The following is a 27,794-nucleotide window of genomic DNA, read 5'->3' on the forward strand; positions in this document are numbered from 1 at the left end:
TTTATAGCGAAACAAAGTGGTCTGGTCTTAAACCAGCAAAATAGTCCGGTCTGAAAGTGGTTAAGGACCATAGAACTGAAATGAGCCATTTTTTTTTCCGTTCAACCTTCTGGTTGGATGAAAACAAAAAATATGGCCTGCCTAATTTTGATCTAGCAGGCTTCCCCTTTAAACCATTTGTTTTGACTACCATAAAAGGGGTAAGGTCACCTTTGCCTAACATGCACAGCATTCTAAAACACTTTCCTCCATATTGTAATACACTTACATTTATTTACCTCTTTTTGACCTCCTTGCCATATTATAGAATGTTCATTCACGCTTAGGTTTTCACTACCACTGAATTCCCCCACATGAGCAATGAAAAATGATCCATTTTCTTTCTTTTGCCAGTTCACCAGATCATATGATGGATAGGGATCTCCATTTTGGTCAAAGCTTATTTCATCACCAGAATCCATAGTAAAATTCACATTTTTGAGATACCCTAAAAGCTTAATGTTAGAAAATGAATTTGTTATTGCATATATATTATAGGAAAACCTCGTTCTCGGAAAGCATGTCCCATTCAAATATATCTTTGGTAGTTTTATTGCTTTCCAAATATGCACACATTTCTAGTGCCATGATCTTAGCAAATAGAGATCCGCTTTGTAGTAATATAATCCACGGTGAGTTGTGACTTTTCTATTATTTCTACTATTCTATCTTTCATGGGTAACCAAGAAAAAAGACTCCCAATTGGGCATTGTCAGGGATCTAGATTAAAATATTATAGGTAAAAGTCTGTTTGGCATCCTGGACTAGACTAGACAGATAAGCCCACAAATTAAAAAAAAGAAGAATATATTGTGAGTGAAAACCAAGAAAGAATTATACAGTTAACCAAAGAGTTCAGGCAAAGAGGCCCACACATTCTAATGAAAACACATTTCTTATTTCTTAAAAGGAAGGTTCAGATCAGCCACTTTCATTCTGGTTCTTTTAAACAGGACCCCCACAATGTAGTGACCATAATTTTTTTTTAATCTTGTAAAAAACAATGAATAAATAGAAGATACCTACATTTATTGGGGCTGACTTACCAAAAGGAAATATTTTTTCTAACTTACTTTGCACAAGAATAGGTATTCCAAGTCAATACATATTTACATCATTCATTGAACAAAATGAACAATAATTTTTAAAAGTAAGAAAAGTCTCTATTTCTTTAGTATATCAACCCCAATACCTGTATTCAGGTAAAATAATAATATACTCAATAGTGCAGTGCTCAGCCAAAAAATTACTGTATGATTTGTTATTTAGATGTGGATATCACCATATGACTTATTGTATCAGCCTCCCGACACCCCCTAATTACTTACCTGAGCCCCATCTCTCTTCGGCAACGTCCATGAGTGTTTTAGCCATTCAGGACTCTCCTCCTTATTGGCTGAGACACAGCAGTGGCCCCATTGGCTCCCACGGCTGTCAATAAAAGTCAAGTAGCCAATCAGGGGAGAGAAGGGGCAGGGCCAGGTCAGGGCTCCATGTCTGAATGGACAAGCAAGATATTTTGGGGGCACACCCTAAAAGATGCATTAAAGATGGTGCAGCCATAAGACCATACAACAGAACAAACTATTACAGCGCACACATTCAAAAAAAGACATTTACTTCCAGCAAGGCTTATTTAAAACACCTAGACATTTTCAAAAAACATTGGGGTACTTTGTCTCAGTAAGTGGGCGTAAGCACCATATAGCAATATGGTGTGACCAAATCCCCATATTTTTTGCTAATGTTTTTTGAAAATGTCTAGGTTTTTTTAAATAAGCTTTGCTGGAGGTAAATGTATGTTTTGCATGTGTGTGCTGTAATATTTTGTTCATGTTTGAATGGACACATGGAGCTGTGACTCAGCTTGGGTGACCCCATAGCAAGCTGCTGGCTGTGGGGGCACTCAACAGAAGGTGGGAGCAGGGCCGCTGATAGGGCAGTACAACCAGCCCTGTTGTACCGGGCCCGGCCAGCAGGGGGGGCCCGAGCAGCTTTTAACTTCTAGCTAAAAAAAAAAAAAAAAAAAAAAACGAAATAACTATATTAACCTGCACCCACTTGATTACTAACATATATAAGGAATATATATTCATTTCCTGGGCCCCATCAGGTTACCAGAGGGGCCCAGGAGGTGAAAGCAGAAGAGGGACTTTTTTTCTATTTTCGGGTGCAGGGATACAATGCTGTGCCGCATGCTGTTCTCAGTATACCTGCACAAACTAAAGTTCTTCCTGCTCACTTTATGCCTCTCCGGCGGATGGATATTACTGTTATACGGCTCCCTTCATCCAGTAAGTGCTGCAGCTTGAGGGACTTATCACTGGGACGGCTGAGACAGACAGAGCAGCAGGAGCTGGACAATGGCAGTGGTGCACAGGCAAGCAGTCCCCTGCACACACACACACACACTGACAGGTCACACTATTGTAGCATGTGCAGTCCCTAGACTCTGTGTGCTCATGGTTATTATCATTATGATGATCAGGGCACAGTAGGTGCTGTATGGCTCTGTCAGTGTAACATGACTGTGTGGTGCTGACTTTCCTGATATATGGCTGTACTGTGTGTTACAGACTATAACTCAGCACAGCCATAACAAAGTCAGCATCACACAGTCATGTTACACTGACAGAGCCACACAGCACCTGCTGTGCACTGATCATCATAATGATAATGACCATGTGCACATAGTGAGATGCTACTTTTACACATGTGATGGGGGAAGGGACAGTAAAAATACATAGCCAAGCTGCATTTTTACCACCCCCAAACCACTCTCCTTTCATAACCTTTCACCCAAGCTTTGCAATTAGGTCCTTTTTCATGCAGACCTGATTGAAAGCTCTGTATGAAGACACAAACTGAATGGGCACAGATGTCAAAACACTGACATCTCTCCCATTCAGATGCAGTTATGATTGGTGTAAATGTTAAATGTTCCAGCTCCTGCCTCCTGCCCTGACAGCGTGGAGGCAGGGGTGGGGTTATGGGCGGAGCCAGGATGGGTTGTGGGCGGGGTCAATGGGGCCCCGTCAGGTAGGCTGTATGGGGCCCCATGATTTCTAACAGCGGCCCTGGGTGGGAGCCAGGAGAAGCGAAGAGGAACCCGAGAAGAGGAGGATCCAGGCTGCTCTGTGCAAAACCAACTGCACAGAGGAGGTAAGTATAACATGATTGTTATTTTTTTTTAAACAAGACTTTACAATCACTTGAATCACTTTGTGTCTGGGGCAAATTTTTTATGGTAAACTTAGCATTTGTGCTGGAAAATTACTTTAAACCCCCAAACATTATATATTTTATGAAAGTAGAGCGGAGGCACCTTATGCCGCGTACACATGATCAAACAATCCGGTGGAAAAGTCCGGCGGACTCAAGCACTCAAGAGGATGCTGGGACTGTGACATCATAATGGGCGGGGACATCATCCGGCGATGTCCCTATATAAGTCGCCGCACACTGCGTGCTTGTCATTGTGGCCAGAGACAGCGACGAGGCAACAGCTCAAGAAGAGAAGAAGAGAAGAACAGAAGGCCAGAAGACAGCAGCGACAGAAGACCGGGCCACTGCTTGTAAAAGAGCTAGAAGAAGGCGCGGAGGCCCGGCAAGAAGAACCGAAGAGGGGGACAAGACCCCCGAAGTCTGAAGAAGAGGGCGGCGGCGACGAAGAAGAAAACCGGGCTCCTCCGCTAGTAAAAGAGCTAGCAAAAGAGCAGAAGATAGCGGAGGAATCCGGCGAGAAGACCCCCGAAGATGGAAGAAGACCCCCGGAGCTGTGCAATAAACTATTTTAACCCTTGTGTGTTGTTGTTTTTTTACATTTTTTTCACGGGTGAATGGGTAGGGTACATTGTACCCCATACTCATTCACATAGGGTGGGGGGTCAGGATCCGGGGGCCCCCTTATTAAAGGGGGCTCCCGGATTCCGATAAGCCCCCCGCCCGCAGACCCCGACAACCAACTGCCAGGGTTGTTGGGAAGAGACCCTTGTCCTCATCAACATGGGGACAAGGGGCTTTGGGGTGGGGGGGCGCGAGGCCCCCCTCCCCCAAAGCACCCCCCATGTTGAGGGCACGCGGCCTGGTATGGCTCAGGATGGGGGGGGGCGCTCGCTCGTCCCCACCCCCTTTCCTGACAGGCCGGGTTGCGTGCTCGGATAATGGTCTGATATGGACCTAGGGGGGACCCCCACCCCGTTTTTTCGGCGTAGGGCTTCCCCTTTAACTCCCTACCAGGTGACGGGGCCAGCGACGCTTCCTTCGCTGGTCCCGTGTACCCGGAGCCGCACTCAAATTGAACAGACTTTCCTCTGTGTGTGTGTGGGCAAGTCTGTTCATTTCAAAAGTATGGCGGATAATTAGTCTGCCGGAAAAGTCACGTGTGTGGGCAGGTCCGCTCGTTCAGAAAAGTCCGGCAGACAATCTGATCGTGTGTATGCCGCATTAGAGTAAAATGGTGGCAATTTTTATATGTTGTATGATATTTGGACAGCTGTTTATCAAATGCACATTTCCAAAACAATCAAAACTTCAAAATATAATATCTACTTTTCTCATAAAATATAAAATATAGGGTTATATTGAGTAAATAGATACCAAACATATCAAAACTCAAAATTTGCACATGCCCGTGGAATGGAGAAAAACTATAATGCTTACATTTTTCATAGGTGACATTTTAAATGTCTTTATGGGTTGAGATCTTAGAGCTAACGCTGAATTACTGCTCTCATGCTGCTCTCAATCGTTGTGTACATACACATGTAGGCTGTATGAGTATGTGTGCATCTGCATGTATGCCTGGACGGAATTGGGGTGCTTTTACAACTTTTTCAATAGTTTTATTTATTTTCTCACTATTTAAACTATTTTGTTTAACGCTAATTTCTCATTTACTCTAATTGTTATCACAAGGGGGCTAACCCTTTCTGTAAAAGTTACAAAAATAAGTTGAAAAAAGACACAAATCCATCTAGTTCAACCAAAAAAAAATAATAATAATACAATCTGATATACACACACCTATACTCACAGTTGATCCAGAGGAAGGCAAAATAAACTGTAGCAAAGCATGCTCCAATTTGCTACTGCAGTGGAAAAAAATCCTTCCTGATCCCCTGAAAGGCAATCAGATTTTCTCTGGATCAACTTTACCTATAAATGTTAGTACCCAGTTATATTCTGCACTAGGGATGAGCTTCGAGTTCGAGTCGAACTCATGTTCTACTCGAACATTGCCTGTTCGCCTGTTCAGCGAACAGTGAACAATTTGGGCTGTTCGCAGCAAATTCGAAAAGCCGGAACACCCTATACAAGTCTATGGGAGAAATCTAAAGTGCTCATTTTAAAGGGTAATATGCAGGTTACTGTCCTAAAAAGTGTTTGGGGACCTGGGTCCTGCCCCAGGGGACATGGATCAATGCAAAAAAAAGTTTTAAAAACGGCCGTTTTTTCAGGAGCAGTGATTTTAATAATGATTAAAGTGAAACAATAAAAGTGTAATATTCCTTTAAATTTCGTAGCTGGGGGGAATCTATAGTATGCCTGTGAAGGGGCGCATGTTTCTGGTGCTTAGAACTGTCCCTGCACAAAGTGTCATTTGTGCAGGAAAAAAAGTCTTTTAAAATCACTTGCGGCTAAATTGTCGGGTCTCCGTAATACAGAGAACACTCAATGAGTGTTCTCTGTATTAGCCGACAATTCATTCATTCATTGATTTAAAAAAAAAAAGCGTGGGGGTTCCCCTAAGTTCAATTACCAGGCCCTTCAGGTCTGACATGGATATTAAGGGGAACCCCGTGTCAAATTAAAAAAAAATTGACGTGGGGGTCCCCCTAAAAATCCATATCAGACCCTTTATCCGAGCACGCAACCTGGCAGGCTGCAGGAAAAGAGGGGGGGACGAGAGAGCGCCCCCCTCCCTCCTGAACCGTACCAGGCCACATACCCTCAACATTGGGAGGATGCTTTGGGGGTCTGTGACCCCTCAAAGCACCTTGTCCCCATGTTGATAAGGACAAGGGCCTCATCCTCACAACCCTGGCCATTGGTTGTGAGGGTCTGCGGGCGGGGGGCTTATCAGAATCTGGAAGCCCCCTTTAACAAGGGGACCCCCAGATCCTGGCCCCCCCCTGTTTGAAATGGTAAGGGGGTACAAAAATACCCCTACCATTTCACAAAGAAAGTGTCAAAATGGTTAAATAAGACAAACACACTTTTGAAAAATTCCTTTATTAAAAATAAAAAAAATAAAAAAAAGATTCCAGCGGTGCTAATCCACTCTTGCTATCCAGCGACGGATCTCCGGGGTCCAGCGATGGATGATCATATCCAGCGACGGGGGATCTCTCAGTCCAGCGCTGTCCATACATCCTTCTTCTGTCTCCACTCCGGAGACACTGCAGAGAGCCCAGCGCCGACGTTTCTTATATTAGGAGGGCGGGGCCACCCGTCACCTGACCCCGCCCCCTCTGACGCTGGTGAAGGGAGCCAGGGGTTCCCCAGTGACGTGTGGGTGACCCCGCCCCCTCTGATGTAACGGAAACCTGCGTTACATCAGAGGGGGCGGGGTCACCCACACGTCACTGGGGAACCCCTGGCTTCCCTCTCCAGCGTCAGAGGGGGCGGGGTCAGGTGATGGGTGGCCCCGCCCTCCTAATATAAGAAACGTCAGCGCTGGGCTCTCTGCAGTGTCTCCGGAGTGGAGACAGAAGAAGGATGTATGGACAGCGCTGGACTGAGAGATCCCCCGTCGCTGGATATGATCATCCATCGCTGGACCCCGGAGATCCGTCGCTGGATAGCAAGAGTGGATTAGCACCGCTGGAATCTTTTTTTTATTTTTTTCATTTTTAATAAAGGAATTTTTCAAAAGTGTGTTTGTCTTATTTAACCATTTTGACACTTTCTTTGTGAAATGGTAGGGGTACTTTTGTACCCCCTTACCATTTCAAACAGGGGGGGGGATCTGGGGGTCCCCTTGTTAAAGGGGGCTTCCAGATTCTGATAAGCCCCCCGCCCGCAAACCCTCACAACCAACGGCCAGGGTTGTGAGGATGAGGCCCTTGTCCTTATCAACAGGGGGACAAGGTGCTTTGAGGGGTCACAGACCCCCAAAGCATCCTCCCAATGTTGAGGGTATGTGGCCTGGTACGGTTCAGGAGGGAGGGGGGGCCGCTCTCTCGTCCCCCCCTCTTTTCCTGCGGCCTGCCAGGTTGCGTGCTCGGATAAAGGGTCTGATATGGATTTTTAGGGGGACCCCCACGTCAATTTTTTTTAAATTTGATGCGGGGTTCCCCTTAATATCCATATCAGACCTGAAGGGTCTGGTATGGATATTTGGGGGGACCCCCACGTCAATTTTTTTTTAATTTGACACGGGGTTCCCCTTAATATCCATGTCAGACCTGAAGGGCCTGGTAATTGAATTTAGGGGAACCCCCACGCTTTTTTTTTTTTTTTTTTTTTTTAATCAATGAATGAATGAATTGTCGGCTAATACAGAGAACACTCATTGAGTGTTCTCTGTATTACGGAGACCCGACAATTTAGCCGCAAGTGATTTTAAAAGACTTTTTTTCCTGCACAAATGACACTTTGTGCAGGGACAGTTCTAAGCACCAGAAACATGCGCCCCTTCACAGGCATACTATAGATACCCCCCAGCTACGAAATTTAAAGGAATATTACACTTTTATTGTTTCACTTCAATCATTATTAAAATCACTGCGCCTGAAAAAACGGCAGTTTTTAAAACTTTTTTTTGCATTGATCCATGTCCCCTGGGGCAGGACCCAGGTCCCCAAACACTTTTTAGGACAGTAACCTGCATATTACCCTTTAAAATGAGCACTTTAGATTGTGAATGTTCGAGTCCCATAGACTTTAATAGGGTTCTAAAGTTCACACGAAGTTTAGGTCTGTTCGCAGGTTCTGGTGCGAACCGAACAGGGGAGTGTTCGGCTCATCCCTATTCTGCACCTTTATGAAAGAATCCAGGCCTTTTTTAAAGCAATCTACTGAGCTTGCCAGAACCACCTCTGGAGGGAGTCTATTCCACATTTTCACAACCTTACCGTATTTGGAGATTAAATCTTTTTTCCTCTAGACGTAAAGAGTGCCCCCCTTGTCCTTTGTGATGATCTCAACACCAAGTTCACTATATGGACCACTTATGTATTTGTACATGTTGATCATATCCCCCCTAATCTCCTCTTCTCAAGAAGGAATAGATTCAATGCTCTAATTTTAACTCAAGGCTAAGCTTCTCCATGCCTCTTATTAGTTTGGTTGGCCTTCCCTGTACTTCCTCCAGTTCCCCGATATCCTTTTTGAGAACCAATTCCCAAAACTGAACTGCATATTCCAGATGAGGGCTCACTAATGATTTATGCAGGGGCACAATTATATCTCTCTCTCTGAAGTCCATACCTCCCTTAATACAAGAAAGGACTTTGCTCGCTTTAGAAACTGCAGCTTGGCATTGCATGCTACTATTAAACTTATGTACTCCCCCTAGTATGTATGACGCATGCATATTCTTAGCTCCCAAGTGCATAACTTTACATTTATCAACATTAAACCTCATTTGCCACTTAGTTGCCCAATTAGACAGTGCATTGAGGTCGGCTTGTAAATTGGAGACATCCTGTTAGGACATTATTCCACTATATACTGATAACCTTAGACCATTCAGAGTAAAACTCATTAACCACTACTCTCTGTTTTCTGTATTTTAGCCAGTTTTCTATTTTGCAAAATCCAAGTATATCACATCCACATCCATTCCTCTGGCCAAGGTTTTACTTACCTCCTCATAAAAATAAATCAGGTTTGTTTGACAACTTCTTAAAATATTTTTTTCCAGCAAGAACTCTCCTAAATGGTCTTTTATTAAACTCTCCAGTATCATCCCGACTTTAGAAGTTAAAATAACAGGTCTATAGCTACTAGGTAAAGACTTTGATCCTTTTTTTTCCAGTGGTACCATTCCAGTCATTAACGAGTCCTTAAATATTAGAAACAATGGCCTTGAAATGACAGAGCTCAATTCTTTTAGGATTCGTGGGTGGATGCCATCTGGTCCAGGTGCTTTATCCCCCTTTATTCTGTCTAAATATTTTTGGACCATATCACTTTTGAGCCATTGTGGATACCAGCCCCATTATGGACATGAGCTCCCCCATGTTCCTTTGTATACACAGAGCTGAAGAAAGTATTTAACAAACGTGATAGGGTCGCTGTAAAGCCACCTGATCACTTTTACTGAGCAGCTGGCTTTAAAAAACTGTATCAAGTTAATGGCATGATTTCAAGTGGTTAAATGGGATAAACATTAGGAAATGGGCATGTATTGCAGAGATGTACTTGCCCTGACATATGCATTAGGATAAAATGAGTTAATATTTTCCAATATTATGTTTCTAAAATGATCTTAAGGCCAAACTTTTTAGCATGTATCTTATTAAAAACATAAATTTGCATATGGGGTAAAAGTAAACATTTTGGAGATTACTGGAGTCAAAGAAAAGCTGATCATTGTAAACACTGTAAATATCACATTACTGGGCGAACCATTGTATAATTAATTAATAAAATACAGGTCTATATCATCACTCTCTGAATTTGGTCTGATTTTCAACCTACCTTCCAAGGCTTCAAAGCGATGCTCTGGCTTTTAAGAAAATCTTTGAATCCATTTACCTCAATCATGCTGTGCAAACCATGACCAACTGCATAAACTGCTTTGTAAACGTTATATGAAGTACGCAAGTTGCTCACATCTAGATAGAGGGAAGCAAAGGCATTTAAATTCTCTAATCCAGTACATGGTACTTTACCTGTGTGAACAGAATTATTATTGGAGCAGTTAAATGTATATTCCCATAGATTTGTAATAAGTGGGTTACTTTCCTGCTGAGATAAATGTGTGTTGGCAAGAAAATCTTTCAGTCCAGTAATGTCTCCTCTGCGTATGGCGAATCCAATTGTCCCTCCAAAATGAGAAAACAATTGGTGATTATATACATATTTTGAGGTGGACCAGGCCTCACTAGCAATCCACTGGATTCCTGATATGTTCTCATAAACAACTTCCTGGACAATTATTCCTACGATAAGTTCAGAGGCAATTATAAGCACAACCTTCACTTTATGTGTGAGGATTTTTCTTACACTCTGTGAAATCTTGCTAGGAGTAACAACGGCTGGAATAATTTCGTAAAATGCTACACAGAGACCTCGTTTTGTGGCTTCATCTTTAAATATGCCTCCAGCATTTTGGCCATAGTCATTATCTTCCACTATAAGACCGATCCATGTCCATTTAAAATGTTGTACCAGTTGTGCCAGGGCGCGGGACTGGAACAAGTCACTGGGTATGGTGCGAAGAAAAGTTGGATATTCATGCTTATTGCTCAAACAAGCACATGTAGAAAAGTAACTGATCTGCAAACCAAAACGCACAATAAATTTTCTAATGTAGAAAATATATCATGTGGTAGGGTACACAAATAGGGGAGTGCTTTATTAAAAACTAAAGAAAAACAAGGACACAAAATGAGAGCTGCTATTCATAGCAATTGGAATTCATGTTTAATCTTCCCATAAATTTAAGGATGCAATTTGAAAACTTGCTGTTGTCAGTAACTACAACTTTGTGCTATTTTTTGATATGGTTGTTATAAATTAGCTGGAACATATAGAAAGAGAAGGAGGGCACACCTTCTTCATTACCAAAGATAACATTTATTTAAATAATAAAAACAAGAGTAATACTCACAAACGTTTAAAAAAGGCTTAACAGTGCTCCAACAATTCGGAACCATGTCTCTAGACACATGCAACCTGGACCGGATGTTAGGAGGAACCAGATGGGATTGCACACAGCTTACGTGTTACAAGGTAGTACCATCTTCATCAGAACCACAGCAATAGTAATAGGTGCTATCTCTGTGGTTCATTTAGCTTACCAGTATTCTAACTCCTTAATATAAAAAAACAGTTTTTAAGTGTATTTAAAGCCAATATTAAAAATATAAGTGGCCACATTTGTTTTTGTTGTTTAGACTTTTTTTCTTGAATGTTCCCCTGATGATCCTGCCAGTACACATGGGGGGCATGGGAGTGTGGGTTCTGGGATCCTGAAGCTCAGTGAAGAAAGTATGGTCTGGTGGGCCACTTTGCCAACCCATCAAATTTTTCAGCACAACACAACCAGGGTCTTCATCCAATGACTTTGCCTTTATTTTTGATACCACTGCCTAACACAAACAAATTATATATCACACTGTATTTATAACGCAATCTTGAAAATATATTTAGTTAAATGATTCTGACAGATTTTTGTATATTCTTACTCAGTGAACTACGTCAAAGATGTGTAGTATATTACAAAAAAGAATTACAAAGAAGAAACAGATGACTGGAAAACAAGATACACAGTAATTGATCAAGTAAGTGTTGCTAAATATGATGACAATGATCATTATTTAATCAAACGAGTGTCACTAAGTATGATGAGGATAATGACTAATGGTAAAGAGCTAAAATTTTTGGATTATCCACTCTTCAAGAGCACCCACAACTTTTTCAGCTAAATGTGAACCTTTAAAACCTTTGTAATGATGTAGTTATTACTGGCTTTGTTACCCTTCATTTTACTGTTTGCTGACATGTTACAGGAATATCTTAAGCCTCTAGGGGGAGTGATTATCTAGATTTTGTACTCAGCTTCAAAATACGTTTTGTAGAACAGAAGAATTGTCAGCACATTTATAAAGAATACCATCCAAAACAACCTGCTGATATCCCCCTCTGTGTTCAGTAAAATAAAAGATTCCAGGAGATCCTAAACAAATATAGATCTTAAGCTGCTTTTTAAAATGTGTAACTTTTACAAGACACATACTGTACATGCGAGAGAAAGAAGTACCAATCCTCTTCTTCTGGGGTGCCCTGCCAGCGCTCTTAGCTCCTTTCCTTCACCCAGGGAGAGCCACTTTCCATGGGGGCACTTGTGTGGGCGCGCTCCCGAGTCCTGCTGCTGCATCCATTGACAGAGACAGCGGGATTTGGCAACCGCGCCAATGGCTTACCGCGGCTATCAATCTACCCAATGAAGACAGACAGTGGCTAGAGCTGCTGGGCTCAGGCATGTCGCTGGAACAGATGAGCTCAGGTAAGAAAAAGGGACGGCTCTGGGGGCAGATGCTGCAAAGAAGGTTTTTCACCTTAATGAATGCATAGGGTAAAACACCATGAGACTTTACAATCCCTTTAATATACTGCAAAAAAGGTTTGAATATGAAGTAGACTGCAAATTATAGTCGTGCAAAAATACACGTAAGACAGATCTCAAATGCTGTACGATTTTAGTAGTGAATTCTTCATTTTCAACGAAATCATCAATGCCATTTTAAGAGAGGCGTTCTTTAGAACTGAATATAAACCTCAGCCAACTGTGCTGCAGTTTGCAAGGCATATACATACGGTATATACATTAGAATTTACTGTTGCTTACAACTGCCAACCATATGACATCTCTCACTCATCCACTCTGAAGCCTATGGGAGCTAAATTTTGCTATTTTTTTCTGTCCTTTTTCATGACTAATTTGCAAGCAATTTTTAAATAAAAAGTGCAAAGGTAACTGAGTACTGCCATGTGGAACATTGTACCAGTGCAAACAATTAAATAAAATACAATTCAATGGAACTTTTTTAATGCTAACACTAAAAGGGCAACATTTAAAATACACAAATGTTTTAAATAACATGCTCAGGAATAACTTATTGCTGCATGTGAAGTTAACCCTTTAAAATTCACATGAACAACCCCAAAATTCCACCATTAAAATACAGATCATCAGCCAGCTTCTGTTTGTAAACAAACTGGCTTGGGATCTATCATTTTGTGTCAGTAGCAATAACGCTGTAAAGTGACAGATCCCTGGCTGTACCCTGTACTCATTCTTGAAACTAGGATAGCTCGATTGTCTTGTCAGCCTGCAACATTGCAAATGGTAGTTATTTTAATTGTTTTTCAGTCCACAGGTTGAGCTCCATGCTCCTTATTACTTGATGTGCAGCCATCCCTTTGTGCCTGTGTTTGTAAATTACATATTTAGTCAGCAGAGAAAGCTTTTGGCACATTCTTACAAGCATTTCCTGGCTGTGTAGCTGAAAAAGTCCTTTCTAGAAAGTTCTATATCGTGCAAGTGAGTGACCCCTCAATAGACTTTACCATTCTCACACAATATCGTTTTTAAAAATAATAATTTTAAAAATAATTTATTGATATTAATTTTTCCTTTTTCACCTGCTAAAGATCCCAGCATGACCAGTTCAGAATTGAGTGAATGACTGCCAAGCAAATAATAGCAGTTTCACAGTGCCCAGAGTTAAGTTCTTCAGTTATTTTTTATTTATCGGTATTACTTTAGGCTTTAATGGTTCACTTGATGAAGAAGATGTCTACCCAAATCCCAAAATGACCAGTTCATAAGTGAGTGACTAACCATCTGGACCCCAAATAAATGATACTATTCCTACGGTGCCTCAGGATACAGTTTGTTATTTTTAATCAGAGTCAATTATTGAGATTTACTTTCTCTGATGGCTGTAAAAATCTCACAAAACCCAGACTTACCAATCCAAAACTAGACAACAGAGTGACTGACCCCCAAATAAATTATACTATAATTACTATGCCCCAGGACATAGTTTGTTAAGTTTTTGGCAAGCAATTATTGAGGATATATAGGCTTCTCTGGTTCACCTATGTAGAGAATATGGCCACTGGCTGACACCCCACATGTCTCTTGCTTTCTAGACTCCCAGGCCACACAGCCAGTCAGTGGTCTCCTGCACTTTCCAGGGCATGCCTACATGAGCTGATTTTAAATCGGGTTGCAAAGGGTGCTGATCAGAGTAGAAATTCAGGTGTTCTGACATCAATCCTTATTTCTTACGTCACGTTAAGTCACTGCTTAACAATGCAGAATGCAGGCACAGTGGAAAACTGAGGGTGGGTCACAGCCAGGAAGCAGCTGTCAATAATTTAGTGACTTGATGTAGCTGTGCACAATGTGAGTTGATTTAAATTACGTAGAGACATAGAAACATAGAAAAGTGATGGCATAAAAAGACTAAGTAGTCCACTCAGTCTACCCTTTTTTTGTCTTTTTTTTGGGGGGGGGGCAGTTGTTTGTTTTTTGTTTTTGTTTTCACATCATTAACCTCGTTGTTTGACTATAGATTTATGTCTATCCCAAGCATGCTTTAAGCTGTTTACTGTTGACTGTATCACTTCCTCTGTTGGTAGTTTATTCCAATCAACTATCCTTTCAGTAAAATAATACATCTGAAGCCGCGTACACACGGGCGGACTGTATGGCCAACTTAGTCCGTCAGACAATCCGACGGACAGTCCGTCCTACTTTCGAATGAACGGACTTGACCACACACGGATGCACAAACAGTCCGTCGAAAGTTTGCACGATGACGTGTACAGCACGTACGACGGGACTAGAAATAGGAAGTCCAATACACAGCAATGCAACCTTTCGCCGTGTAAATCCTTTCTGAGCATGCGCCATACTTAGTCCGTCGAACTAACCTACTCACGAGCGGATTGTCCGCTGTATCAAAGTATGACGGACAATATTACGGAAATTCCGAAATACTTAGTCCGCCAGACTGCACGCTGAAAAAGTCAGCTGAAGCCCACACACGAGCGGACTGTCCGCTGAAATGTGTTTCAACGGACTAAGTTGGCCAGACAGTCCGCCCGTGTGTACGCGGCTTAAGATTAGTTTTGCATCTTCCTCCAGTTAGTTTGAGGTCATGTCCCTGTGTTCTTGATTTTGGTTTCATATTGAAAAGACTGTCTTCCTGAACATTATTCAGCCCCTTGATGTATTTAAAGGTTTCAATCATGTCTCTTCTTTCTTCCAGACTGTACATATTAAGTTCTTAAAGTCGCTCTCTGTATGTTTTTATCCCCCGCACACTTTTTTGTTACCTGTCTCTGAACTTGTGCTATATTATTAATATCTTTCTGTAAGTGAGGTATCCAGATCTGGACACTGTATTCTAAATGAGGTCTCACTAAAGATTTATATAAGGGAATCAGGACCTCCTTCTTCCTACTGGTGATCCCTCTAGTGATGCATCCTAGAATTCTATTTGCTTTTCCCACTGCCTGGTCACATTGTTTGCTCATTTTGCAATCATCTGAAATAAGCACCCCCAAATCTTTTTCTTTTGTAATCCTAAATAACACTACCTCCAATGTTGTACTCTCTCAGTGGATTTTTTTCTCATGGCTGGTGGCCCTGAGGGTGGAACAATTGATGCAGAGAGGCAGACATGGCATTGACAAGAATTACAGGTAGAAATGAGAGATAGAAATTGGTCAATAATGTCATACCTCCACTAGGTATTTTTAACTTGTTTTAAGCAATATACTAGGGATCCACCAGACATTCCTCTGGTTCTCCAGTGAGCCAGTCTGCCCCTGTTTAACAGACTAAAAGGGAACGAAAAAGAGAAGTCCATTGTTAGGCCCTATTCACACCTGAGCATTTTATAGCTTGAAGCCTGAGGCTACAAGACGCTAAAGGGGAAAAAAATCAATTATTCCCTATGGAGATGGTTCACATCTCCACTCCAAAATGCTTGAAGCCAGAAGCCACAAAACGTCTGAAGCTCAAACAAGTTCTGGAACTTTTTATTTAGGCAGATTACAGGAGTTTTTCTGCTTTTTACATTGGCGAGATTTTGACCTGTACAAAATCGTGGCAAAAATGCGTCAAAATGTATGTAAAATCGCACGACTTTCTGCCTGAAAGCACCATGCTCAGGTGTGAATGGCACCTTGGGGTTGACATTTTAAGCAATGGCATGTCAGCAGGGAAAAATTTAGGATCATGTTGTATTCAATAAATGTATAATACTTGACAAAGTCCCTGTTCGTAAGGGGATTCCAGGCAATTGGCATTACACTGAGCTTGCTTATTGGCGTCAAATCATTGGTAATATGAGAGCCTGCAAATTAATTGTGAGGCTGTTAGATCCTTTCCTTGCTGTACAGAACATTATTTACAAAAATCATGCATCTGCCTTAGAAAATATGTTTTCGTTTCTCAAGAAAATCTCAAGGCAGTCAATAGAAAATAACAAATAATGAGTTGGTTATCTTTCAGGTGGATTTCTTACTTGCATCTATATTGCAGCAAATTGTCTGTGGATGATTTATTTTCTTTTCGCTTTAGTATGTGTGCTAATTATCATAACTTCTCTCTTTTTTATTTGTGACTCCTTAACATTTTTTATAGTTCCCACACTGAATACACAATTAGCTGCAGTCACATATACATCCATAAGTTTATTCTTCAAACAAATGCAAAACTCTAAGGCCGCGTACACACGCGGGGACTGTTCGCCCAACTTTGTTCGTCAAACAGTTTGAGCGGACAGTCCGCTCAAAATTAGCATGGACGGACTTGGCCACACACGACGAACGAACAGTCCGCTGAAACTTGTGCGATGACATGAACGGCACGTACGACGGGACTAGAAATACGACGTCCTATACACTGCAATGCAACCTTCGCCGTGTAAATCCTTTCTGAGCATGCGCGGAACTTAGTTTGACGAACAAGCCTACACACGGGCGGACTGTCCGCTCAAACCAAGTTTCAGCGGACAGTTTTACGGAATTTCCGAAAAACTTTGTTCGTCAGACTGTCCGCTGACACTGTCCGCTGAAGCCCACACACGAGCGGACTGTCCGCTGAAACACTGTTCAGCGGACAAAGTTGGGCGAACAGTCCCCGTGTGTGTACGCGGCCTAACACAGCAAAGTATTGCTCCCAGCTCAAGTCATATAGCTTGATATAGCTCAAGCAGATCTCAAATATTTTCAGTAAGGCCATCACATCAATATCAGATCCTGGTCCAGAGATTGATGACTTGGAGACACACATAAAGCTCTATGCTATATGACATGACACATATCATGAAAACTACAAAATATTATTGCAGTATGAACAGACAGCTTAGTGAGTGCTGGGCCAAGGGGGTTTGGCCATCACATGTGCCTATAACTCTAATGCCGCGTACACACAATGAGATTTTCCAAAGACAAAACTGTGGATTTTTTTCCGAAGGATATTGGCTCAAACTTGTCTTGCATACACACGATCAGACAAATGTTGGCCCAAAATTCTGTACGGTGACGTACAACACATACAACGGGACTATAAAAAAGAAGTTCAATAGCCAGTGTGCCACCCTTTGGGCTCCTTTTGCTAATCTCATGTTTATCTCGTGTTAGTAGAAGTTTGGTGAGAGAAGATTTGCGCTTTTCAGTTTGTTTCTGCTTTTCAGTTTGTGCTTGTGGATTCTTATCTGTTCTTCAGTTCAGTGTTGTCAGTTCATTTCTGTTTTTCAGTGCATTCTATTTATAGTTCGCTTCTGTTTTTAGGAATGTTTTTGTCCGCTCATTTCTGACTTTGAGATCATTCTTCTCAGGTCCTTTCTGATTTTCAGTGCGTTCTGTTAGTTCATTCTGACCAGCCGACCATTTTCAAGCCATGTTGCGGGTATGTACTCATTGTAGAGTTCATACTGTGCTTGGGCTTGGTGTTGGAGTTCTTGCTTTGACCCAAGTCCAGTCCACGAACAGGGCGAGGAGGAGTTAATAGACGAATAATTTTTTGCTTCAGCATGACCATTTCTCAGACAAAGCCTTTGTTGTGGGAGATCCAGGGAAAAATCCTGATGATTTCAAGAATTATCTCCAAATCATGGACCCCGTTTTTCACCATCTGTTGGCTTTGCTGTCCCCTTATATTATGAAGCAGTACACCTACATGCGGAAAGCCATGACTCCCAAGCAGAGGCTCATGGCCACCTTGTGGTACTTGGCGACAGGGACAAGTCTCCAGGACATCAAGTTCACAACTGGACTCTCCCCCCAGGCTCTGGGAATCATTATTCCAGAGACCTGTTCTGCCATAATTCAGGTCCTGCAGAAGGACCTTATTAAGGTACATTTTATGCTTTAACATGACATTCTATGTATTTAATGTTTGCTAATGTATTCTATTTATTTCATCATTCCATAATTACCATGATTGTAATATGCTGTGAGTGTCCTCTGTGTGCTCATGCATGCTGTAAACTTTTAATGCTCCTTTTTTGTCCTTCATGCATATTTTCCTTCACTAACCTCCCCAGCATGCTATCCTGGGCCCATACACACCTAGCCTAGTCACTTAACAATGTATATTGTCAGCTCCATTGTAGTGCTTACCCTAAACACCCCCTAAAATGTGTACAAATGTTATTTTTGTCCTTAAATTCAGGCAGAGTATAAGATTCTTTTTTGGGGGCCAAAACTCATTTGGAACTCCCCTCCCCCCAACCCGCTAAGTCAACTGATACAATACTCTATCTGCTGACTTTGCCAAACCCATACACACTATACCTCCCTCTTTTGTGTTCATATTTATGGATGAATTCACCAAAGCATGTAGTGCAATTGCTTGCCTGAATACTTTCTCCTATTATCTTGATAGGTAATTGCAGAATGTAAAAATGTGCTTCAATTTGTAAAGTGTGTATTCATATTTTTGGATTATGACATGTCTTACCTGTCCAGTGCGCTGCCAATAGTGTAAGTAAGGAGGGGCTGGCCAAAGTAACACACATTATTTATGCATTCAGCTTGCAATAAAGTGGAGACGGTTACCTGTCCAAAGAATTATAATAAAAATATTATGTAGCGCTACCTAAAAAGAAAAAATAAAGGAAGCTGCCAACATATAGATACCTGTCCAAAAAATCTCCCCCCGCCTAAAATTTTTACAATGGGCCATCAGAGGGGAGGAGGAATCTGATAAGTGGACCTTATATTTTTGTGTTTAAATACTTATTTCAATAAATGTTATACTTATGTTTGTGTCTAAGCTGCTTGCAATGTTATGTGCAAAAGTACAAATTTTTTTTGTTTGAGTCCACAGTTTCCTCCAAACCCACAGGAATGGCAGACTGTGGCTTCCCAGTTTGTCCAGCACTGGGACTTTCCCAACTGCGGTGGGGCAATAGATGGGAAACATGTCCACATCATTCTGCCCCCCAACTTGGTATCATACTATTATAATTATAAGGGGTATAGTATTATCGTGTTGTTGGCGGTGGTGTCGGCAACTTACGAGTTTTGTATGTGGATGTGGGGAAAAACGATGGTGAAGTCATCACCCAGGCAGAGTTTTACAGACAGCTCCAGAATGGCAGCTTTGGGCTGCCACCTCCAGAAGACAATGTGGTGGGACTCCCATTCATCTTCGTAGCAGATGAACCATTTGCTCTGGGGGACAATCTTATGCAGCCATTCCCTAGGAGGACCCTCACCCTGGGCCAGAGGGTTTTTAATTACTGGCTGGCCAGAGCCAGAAGAGTGGTTGAACATGCCTTTGGCATAATAGCCAGCCGATTCCGCCTATTCCTCACTGCAATCAATATGGCGGAATATATACAAAATCACATTGTTCTTTCATGCTGATTTTGACCAATTTTTTACACAAAAATGCAGCCAACTATGTGGCCTCACTTGTGACTGAGGCTAGCTCACTGGACTCAAATCTGACGGCACTTGAAGCTGGCCATCCTGGCTTGCCCGCACAGTATGGCAAAGCTATATGTAGTACTTTGCGGGTAGGGGGGCAATTGATATGCCAGATACAGTGTAAAAACTATGGCAAATACATTTTTTATAAACTGAACTCATATTTCTTTTGATATACTGTTTGTGTTTCTTTTAACTGACTTCTAGGTTCTCCAATGGCCTTTTTTTGGGCATTTTCTTCAATAGTGCAAACATAACCTATTTAATACATAAGTTGACAATCTCTTCTTCAGCTAACTATTATGTTGTGCTATGGGTCTGCTACACACACACAATTTTTTTGTTCGTAATGTATGTAATGCATGCATGATAAAAATAATCATCCTTTTAAACTCCATTAATTGTTTGCAGTCCCCAAAATGGCCTGAGACAAATTTTAGAGCACTGTGGGGGTTATTTACTAAGGGCAAATCCACTTTGCAGTACAAGTGCACTTGAACTGCAAAGTGGATTTTCCTTTAGTAAATAACACCCATTAGCACTGTAACTAGACCAACTTAAAAAAAAATACTGGTATTGAGCATTGAAAGAAGAAGCCGCACATTGTTGAGTATACATTGTTTTACTCAAAGCACATTCACATGTGCATTATAAAAGTTTTTTTTTAAACAAATTAACATCTTTGGTGTATAACATGTATGTATGTATGACAGTATATAGCCTTTTTGTGGCTAAATAGGCATTTTTAAAACCAGAACATCCACAACTCAGAAACCTGCAAAGTTCAACTTTAAAAAAAGTAAAGGCAATATGAGACATTAGTATGTCAAAGCTGTGTTGATTTTGCCTTCATCAGATGGGGTGATGTTGGTGTAAAAGCCAAATTTTGAAGATGCACACAAATTGGGACTTGAAAATGTGGATTTTCATCATGATCCCTTGCCTAAAATGTGTGTCTTTTCCCTACATCTATTTTGAAAAAGACACACAGGTGCTATCTGCCATCATGGGATATCAATGTACGCATTTTGTGGGTGCAACCCCTTCCTCGCAACTAAAGTAGATGAGAGGAAGGAGTTGCACCAACAAAATGCATACATTCATATCCCATGATGGCTGATAGCACATGTAGACAACCTGTGAGCATATTCAAAATTTGGCTTTTAAATTACTTTAAAATTTTGATAAAACTTAGCAAATAACAACATTTACTTTTGTTTTTTGGTTATATTTTGGCTAAATATCAATGATGTTGGTGAGTTGTTTTTCAACATCATTGATGCTTTGCTCGACCTTCTCTAATTCACGATTGCACACCATGATTTCGCTAATCAGGATCTGTGCACTTGCACTGTTGAAGGGAGTTTCTTCTTCCACAACATCCACATCACCTAAAAAAAAAAATACACACCATGTATTTTAAATATGCAGGCATACATCTATTACCTGAAGCTGTGGTCTCAGACACTGACCTGTTGTGGTCACTATTTTGCCCACTAAATGTACCTGGGAATCCACATCTTCATGATGTTTGGTGATTTCCCCTTCTTCAGGATGTGTTGGGTTCCTGGTGTCCTCAGATGTCCCGATTCTTTTCTCCCCTATGTGAATACAAAAAAGGTATACCTAGCACACAGATATTTGAGGCAAGAAATATTAATATGAAACATTGCTTGGAAGTGTCCTCAAATTGTCTCTTTTGGAAGAGTTCCAAGCTAAAGACATTATTTTTTCCCTTTCCAAAGCTGAATACTTACCTGTTTTGTTAAAGTTTCACACATGGCGAGACCCCTAGTATCCACTGGAGCACCTGCGTGGGACACCATAAAAAGTGTGTTCTGGTGTCCCACACTAGTGCTCCTATATCCAGATGTGTAAACAGCTGCTGAGTGTCCTCTCCTACACTGAATTAAGTTTGCATTTCATTATATTACAAACACATCTAGACAACAATATACTAAACTTCTTTTCATACAAATAGGCATGAACAAATGTAGTTAACCTGCATCTGCCAAAAAATATTGTATTAGTGGGTGAATGAACAATGTTTAATGCGAACGATTACTGTGCCCATGAACCTCAAACTTGCCATTTTAAACTGTACAACAGTAAAGAAAAGCACATGGAGCAGCATGGAAGTGATTATAATAAAAGGAACACAGGACAAATACTTACTTTTTAGAAGCAGTTTCCTGATCCTTCTGTACTGATCATGCTCCCTCAATTTCAGGTCTGACCAGCATTTCCTCAATTGCTCCTTGGATCGTCGTACCCCAAAATTCCTGTGAAGACTTCTTACAACTTTAGTCATGATATTGGCATTTCTCACATTTGGGTTTGGGTACGGTCCATGCTTCCCATCATAGTCAGCCTGTGCTGAAAGAGAAGGGGCGGGGAATACTCTAGAAAGAATTTCAGGGGCGGAGTTTCACACATGCGCAGTGTATATAAAGCATAACACGCGTGCATCGTACGTACGATCTATGAGCGGAGGATGGAGTGGCATAAACGCCAATCGTGCAAACAAAGGTACAATTTTAACTTGGAGCATCAGTGGTTAGTGGTCTATACTACTGTTTATAGATTGAGGCCTATATTGGGACAAGATTAGGAGAGTTTAGCCTGACAGGGTTTGTCTTGTGTTGTGTAGAGAAAATTTATACATTTACTGAACAGGACTTCCTGCCAAACTTTATAGACAAATACAGGGAGCTGCCATGTCTCTGGCAAGTCAAAAACAGTGACTACTCCAACAAGCTAAAGAGCTAGGCAGTGCTGGTGCAACTGTTGGAAATGGTAAAGCCTGTGTATTCCACAGCAGACATCAACTATTTTAAGGCCAAAATTGGTGGCCTGAGGAGCACATATAATAGAGAGCACAAAACGTTCCAGGATTCCATGAGATCAGGAACGGCAGCAGATGACGTTTATGTCCCCAGGCTGTGGTACTACGACAGACTACGTTTTTTGTCAGACCAGACAGAACTCAGGCCATCACTATCTATACTTCCTTCCACACTTCCTTCCACATCAGATGAGGCATTAGAAGTCCAACCTGGGCATTCCACACAGGAAGAAGATGTGGAGGAGCCCAGCTTGAGCCAGGTATAGCATTGTTCAACATATTTCTTGTCAAAAATTGAATGATGTTACCTAGATGTTATTGATCACTAATTTCTGATTTAACAAAGTGGTTTACATATCAATAGACAGTAGTAGCCAAAATGATTGGGACAAGAATGAAAAACGCTGGGGTCAGAAGGATAGTCTTTTCTATTTTTTAACATTCACTTTGCAACAGTCATGAGCTTAAAATTGTGTGAGCTTGATGACCAAAAAACTAAAACTATGTCCCATTTTCATATACAGGAAAGTCTCAGCCAGGAGGAGGCCATGAAAAGTCTCAGTCAGGAGGTGGCCATGGAATGTAGCCTGACCGAATCCCAGGTCCTCCCCTCCGCCTTCCAACAAAAAAGACGAGGAAGGTGAGAAATCTGGAGGAGTCAGCGACTACTTTGGTTCAGCAGGCTACTGCGGTCCCCACAACAACCCCTGGTGGCCTGAGTCCTTTGGCTGTGTGAGGGCCGGTAAACTGTAAGGAATGGAGGAGGGCCAAAGTTTTTACTGTGAGGAGGTAAAACTTGAGGCTCTAAACAAGGGGATGAGGGGCCAACTCACAAATACAAGCCATGTGTGTGAGTTGGACCAAACTCCTCCACCATCCCCAGCAACACCACTACCACCTCCAGCAACACCACCACCACCACCACAGCCACCCAAACCACCACAGCAGCCTGGAAAAAAGTGTGAAAGGAGAGTGATGGCCTGGGTTTGGTGTGGTCTGGCAAAAGACACAGGCTGTTGTAAGACCACGCCTTGGGACATATATGTCATCTGCTGCTGCTCCCGATCTCTCAGAGTTCTGGATCGTATTGTGGTCCCTATAAAATTGGTTACCAATTTGGCCTGTCAAATAATTGATGTCTGCCCTGGGGTACAAAGGATTCACCAATTCCAACTGTTTCTCCAGCATTGCCTTCCTCTTTATTTTTTTAGGACCCCTAATACATTTTCAATTTTTGTTGTATCAAATACTAAAGGGGCACCAACACCAACCAACCTATTTGAGGTAAAAAAAAATACAAGATAATAAAGTGGTAACTTGACACACAAAATGAAATACAATATTATGGAGATCACTATATATAAAAAAAAGATTATTCTGGAGAAATAATAAAACAAAAAAATGAGATCACTATAAAAAATAAAAATAAAAGATTTTTCTGGAGATCTTGATAAAAAGACAAAAAAACAAAAACAAAGATTATTCATGAGATCACGAGTTTGTCAGAACTCTGTGTGAATATCAGAAGCAAAGCAACTTCAATATTCTAGCATTATAAAGAAGAAGAGAATCCACTGCATTGAAAGATTTCCAAATTTGCAGCATGGCAAATGTGCTATCTCCATTACAAACGCTAGCTTCTGTCTCATACTTGATTCTGAGCATACGTGGACATTTGTGTGCGGACTTGTGTACACATGATCGGACTTTCCGACAACAAAGTTTTGTTGTCAGAAAATTTGAGAACCTCCTCTCAAACATTTGTGTGTAGAAATTCCGGCAGCAAATGTTCGATGGAGCATACACATGGTCAGACTTTCCGACAACAAGCTCACATTGAACATTTCCCGTCAGAAAATCCGACCGTGTGTACGGGGCATTAGAGTATATTGTTTATTATACTCTTATGCCCCGTACACACGAGAGGACTTATGTCCGACAGACTTCCAAAGGAGTTCCGCCGGAGTTCCGACGGAGTTCTGACAGACTTTTCGGCCGAACGGACTTGGCCACACACGATCACACTAAACTCCGACGGATTCGAACGTGATGACGTACGACCCGACTCGAATAAGGAAGTTCATAGCCAGTAGCCAATAGCTGCCCTAGCGTCGGTTTTAGTCCGTCGGAGTAGCATACACACGAGCGGATTTTTCGAAGGGGACCGGGTCCGGCGGAGTTCCGTCGGGAAAATTTGAAGCATGCTTCATTTCTAAAGTCCGTCAGACTTTTGCGAAGCTAAAGTCCGTTGCAGCCCACACACGCGACGGATAGTCTGACGGACTCGGTCTGACGGACTTTGGATGTTGAAAAGTCCGCTCGTGTGTACGGGGCATTAGTGGCCATACCTACTTCACTAATCACTAAACTACTGATATTTAACTATATACTGTAAGTTGTTATTGAAGTGTAGGGTCCATAAACCCTGCGCTTCAGATTGCAAAGTGCTGCTAAATGGATAGGAAATATTCTCCAAATATCAGAAAAGAAAGTAAATGTGGTATTGGTTATGTTTATTGATACAGCTGTTACTTGTTTTAGAACAATATACAACTTTTAATTAAACCCTGCTCTTTTTTTGCAATATAGTGTGTAACTTTGACCTAAATGCAAATTTAGTAAATACCTGACCATAACTGTAATAAAACTATGTGAATTATGTGTATTGGAAAATGCATAATAAATAGATATTAAAAAAAACATAACATTAATATATTACCACTGGAATTCTGAAAAGCCCCACCACTCTTGTCACAGCAATTGACTGGGTAGACCAGCAGCCTCCGACTATCACAGGTACTAATGGAAATTTGTCACAGGTTATGTGCTGGTCTCCAACACCAGTGGTCAATAACACAGCTGCCCGCGTTGCCTGGAAGTGGGTATAACATGCATCATATATTTTGTAGCCCACAGTAATATTGGGAAGCAACGTATCACTTTTGTTTATTTCTTCAATTGTGAAAATCATAGTTTGTACAGCCTGGAAATCTGCAACACTAAACCTGTAAAGAAACCATATTTAGAATATTGCATTCTATTCTATAATATTGTGTAGAAAGAACATTTACTGTTGCAGGTAGTTTGATTTTTTTACTGACTGTAAAGTGCAATACACACTCATTTACCTGGTTAAGTGACCCCTGAAACCTTTGAGCAGGCATCTCCAGATGACCACAAGTTAAGACCAGTGCACCCTGGGATTCCCCAAACCCAGGTCACTTTTCTTAGTGGCCAGTGAGGCTGCCCACCAAATTTGGTGGTCAGTGGGGAGGAGTGGATTATCAGACATATCCCTGACTAGTGAAGAGAGAAGTCAGTAAGTCAGTAAAATAGTATGTCATCATTCTTAGACTCATTTGTACACTTTCATTGTAATATATGCTTATTTCACTGTGAATCTGTGCAGACACTGGATTGATGTGCTGTGCAGTTATGCTTTAATCTTTATAACTATTAATGATTATAATCTTTATTATATATACATAAGATCTCAGTACTTACCCTGAACACTGTAGTTTTTCTGGGTCATTCCTGAATGATAAATCTGGATGAGATTCCACATAGTTTGCAGAAAATATTCCCCCTATATTCACATCTCCCTTCCTAATTACAGCTGTCAGGTCAAAATGTCCATCTAGTATGCAGCTTGGATGAATTTCCTTTTCAGCTAGTGTCCTTATTAAAAAAAGAAACCTCAGCCCTAACAATACCTGCTTGAAATTCATTCTGACAAGCGGTGCCCATCATCCTCCTAACAGATCACAAGCGAAAGTTCTTTTTATGCTCAGCGCTTACTTTTTATAGAAAAAAAAATACAGCTGGGAAATACCAGCATCTCTTCTGAGAATGGCTAATGAAAATAAAGAAATTCCCTGCAGGCTTTTCAAAAATTAAATGAATCCTAATATTAAAGGTGTGTTAAGTGTTCTGTAAATCACATTTTACCTGTAACCAAGACACCACTTGTTCATTTACGCTTGGTGCCACGGGGATAGATAGATAGAAATACAATATGATCAGTTGTGTATTTGGTTTTTAGCATGCTGCAATAAATCAGTACTGTGCAGTTGAAGCAAGTGTTTGTAGTCTTCTTTTTTTGTTTATTATGTATGAATAACATTCTCATACTTCTAAGCATACTCAAATGTGTAGCGCCATTGGTAGGAATGGGTCCTTTCTTCTTTACCTCAATCTTTAAGGACTTCAACCCCTCTGACACACTAGGTTGAGTGTACAAAGCATGCATTATCACAGAAAAACACTGAAAGTAATACTTAGTACCGAGTAGCATTTCAATGAAAATTGGCACTGAACAGTTAGTATAGGCAGATTTATATAGTGCCACTTTGATATGGTTGGTAACAAAGTAATGAGCACACTAAAGCCTAGTACACATGGCCGATATTCGGCTAGCATTGGCCTGTTCAATAGAAACCGACCGACACTCAGCCCGTGTTTATGGCAGCCGGTTTGACAGAATTTGTTCACCTTCTGTTGAAGGCTCATGACCAAAAAAGGTCTGCCGACTGGCTTCCGATCAGTGCTCTCAGCCAATTTCTGGAGTGTTCTGGGGGGGGGGGTCTTTCTGTCAGAACAAAATAGCACAGCAGGAGAGATTGCTGTACTATACTAAGTTTAGATTGTTAATACAGCGGCTCTGACCTGAGCTGTCAGTTTTTTGTTTTTTTTTTAACAAAAAAAACCTAGCAGTGTGTACTAGGATTAAATTAACTGACTTAGCTATTCAGGTGCAAGATATTCTTTAACTGGCTAATATAGCTCTTCTCTACCTTTTTACCCTAGAGGAACCCATGAAAAAATATGCAGGTCTTGAGGGAACCCAGGAATAATTTTCAAATCTACAACTGATGGTGTGTTAGTGTGGCCAGTGAGTTGTAGATATAATAAATAGAAGGACAAATAATAATTGTATATATATATATATATATATATATATATACACAGGATTTATATAACACCAACAGTTTACGAAGCTCTGCTCGTTAGAGCTTACAATCTAGGCAAGAGGGTCAAGAGATAAAAAAGTTAATAACTTGGGGATGATCTAATGGAGAAAATAAAAGTAATGTTGTTAGGGAGAATAGGCTTCTCTGAAGAGAAGGGTTTTCAGGGATTGTCTAAAAGCAAACAGAGTAAAATATAGTCGGACAGATTGGGGTAAGGAGTTTCATAGGATAGGAGAGGCTCGGGAAAGGTCCTGTAGGTGAGCATGGGAGGAGGCGACAAGGGAACTAGAGAGCAAGAGGTCTTG

At 41.2% G+C, this 27,794-nt stretch overlaps 1 protein-coding gene across 1 annotated transcript in view; it reads right to left on the reverse strand.

The window, feature by feature from the left end:
* Window positions 1–26,268, reverse strand: part of LOC143986737 (extracellular calcium-sensing receptor-like) — a 41,019-nt gene extending 14,751 nt beyond the window's left edge. Inside the window, exons 1-4 of the mRNA XM_077485145.1 lie at window positions 26,024–26,268; window positions 25,239–25,524; window positions 9,688–10,488; window positions 279–578 (exon numbers count right to left, since the gene is read on the reverse strand). Coding sequence (XP_077341271.1) covers window positions 279–578; window positions 9,688–10,488; window positions 25,239–25,524; window positions 26,024–26,247 — 1,611 coding nt within the window. The 5' untranslated portion in view covers window positions 26,248–26,268. The remainder of the gene's footprint in view (window positions 1–278; window positions 579–9,687; window positions 10,489–25,238; window positions 25,525–26,023) is intronic.
* Window positions 26,269–27,794: the final 1,526 nt, after the last annotated feature.

This window comes from Lithobates pipiens, unplaced genomic scaffold (genome assembly GCF_037356315.1).
Source record: "Lithobates pipiens isolate NorthernLeopardFrog02 unplaced genomic scaffold, aLitPip1_a1.2 Scaffold_18, whole genome shotgun sequence".
NCBI classification, from domain to species: Eukaryota; Metazoa; Chordata; class Amphibia; order Anura; family Ranidae; genus Lithobates; species Lithobates pipiens.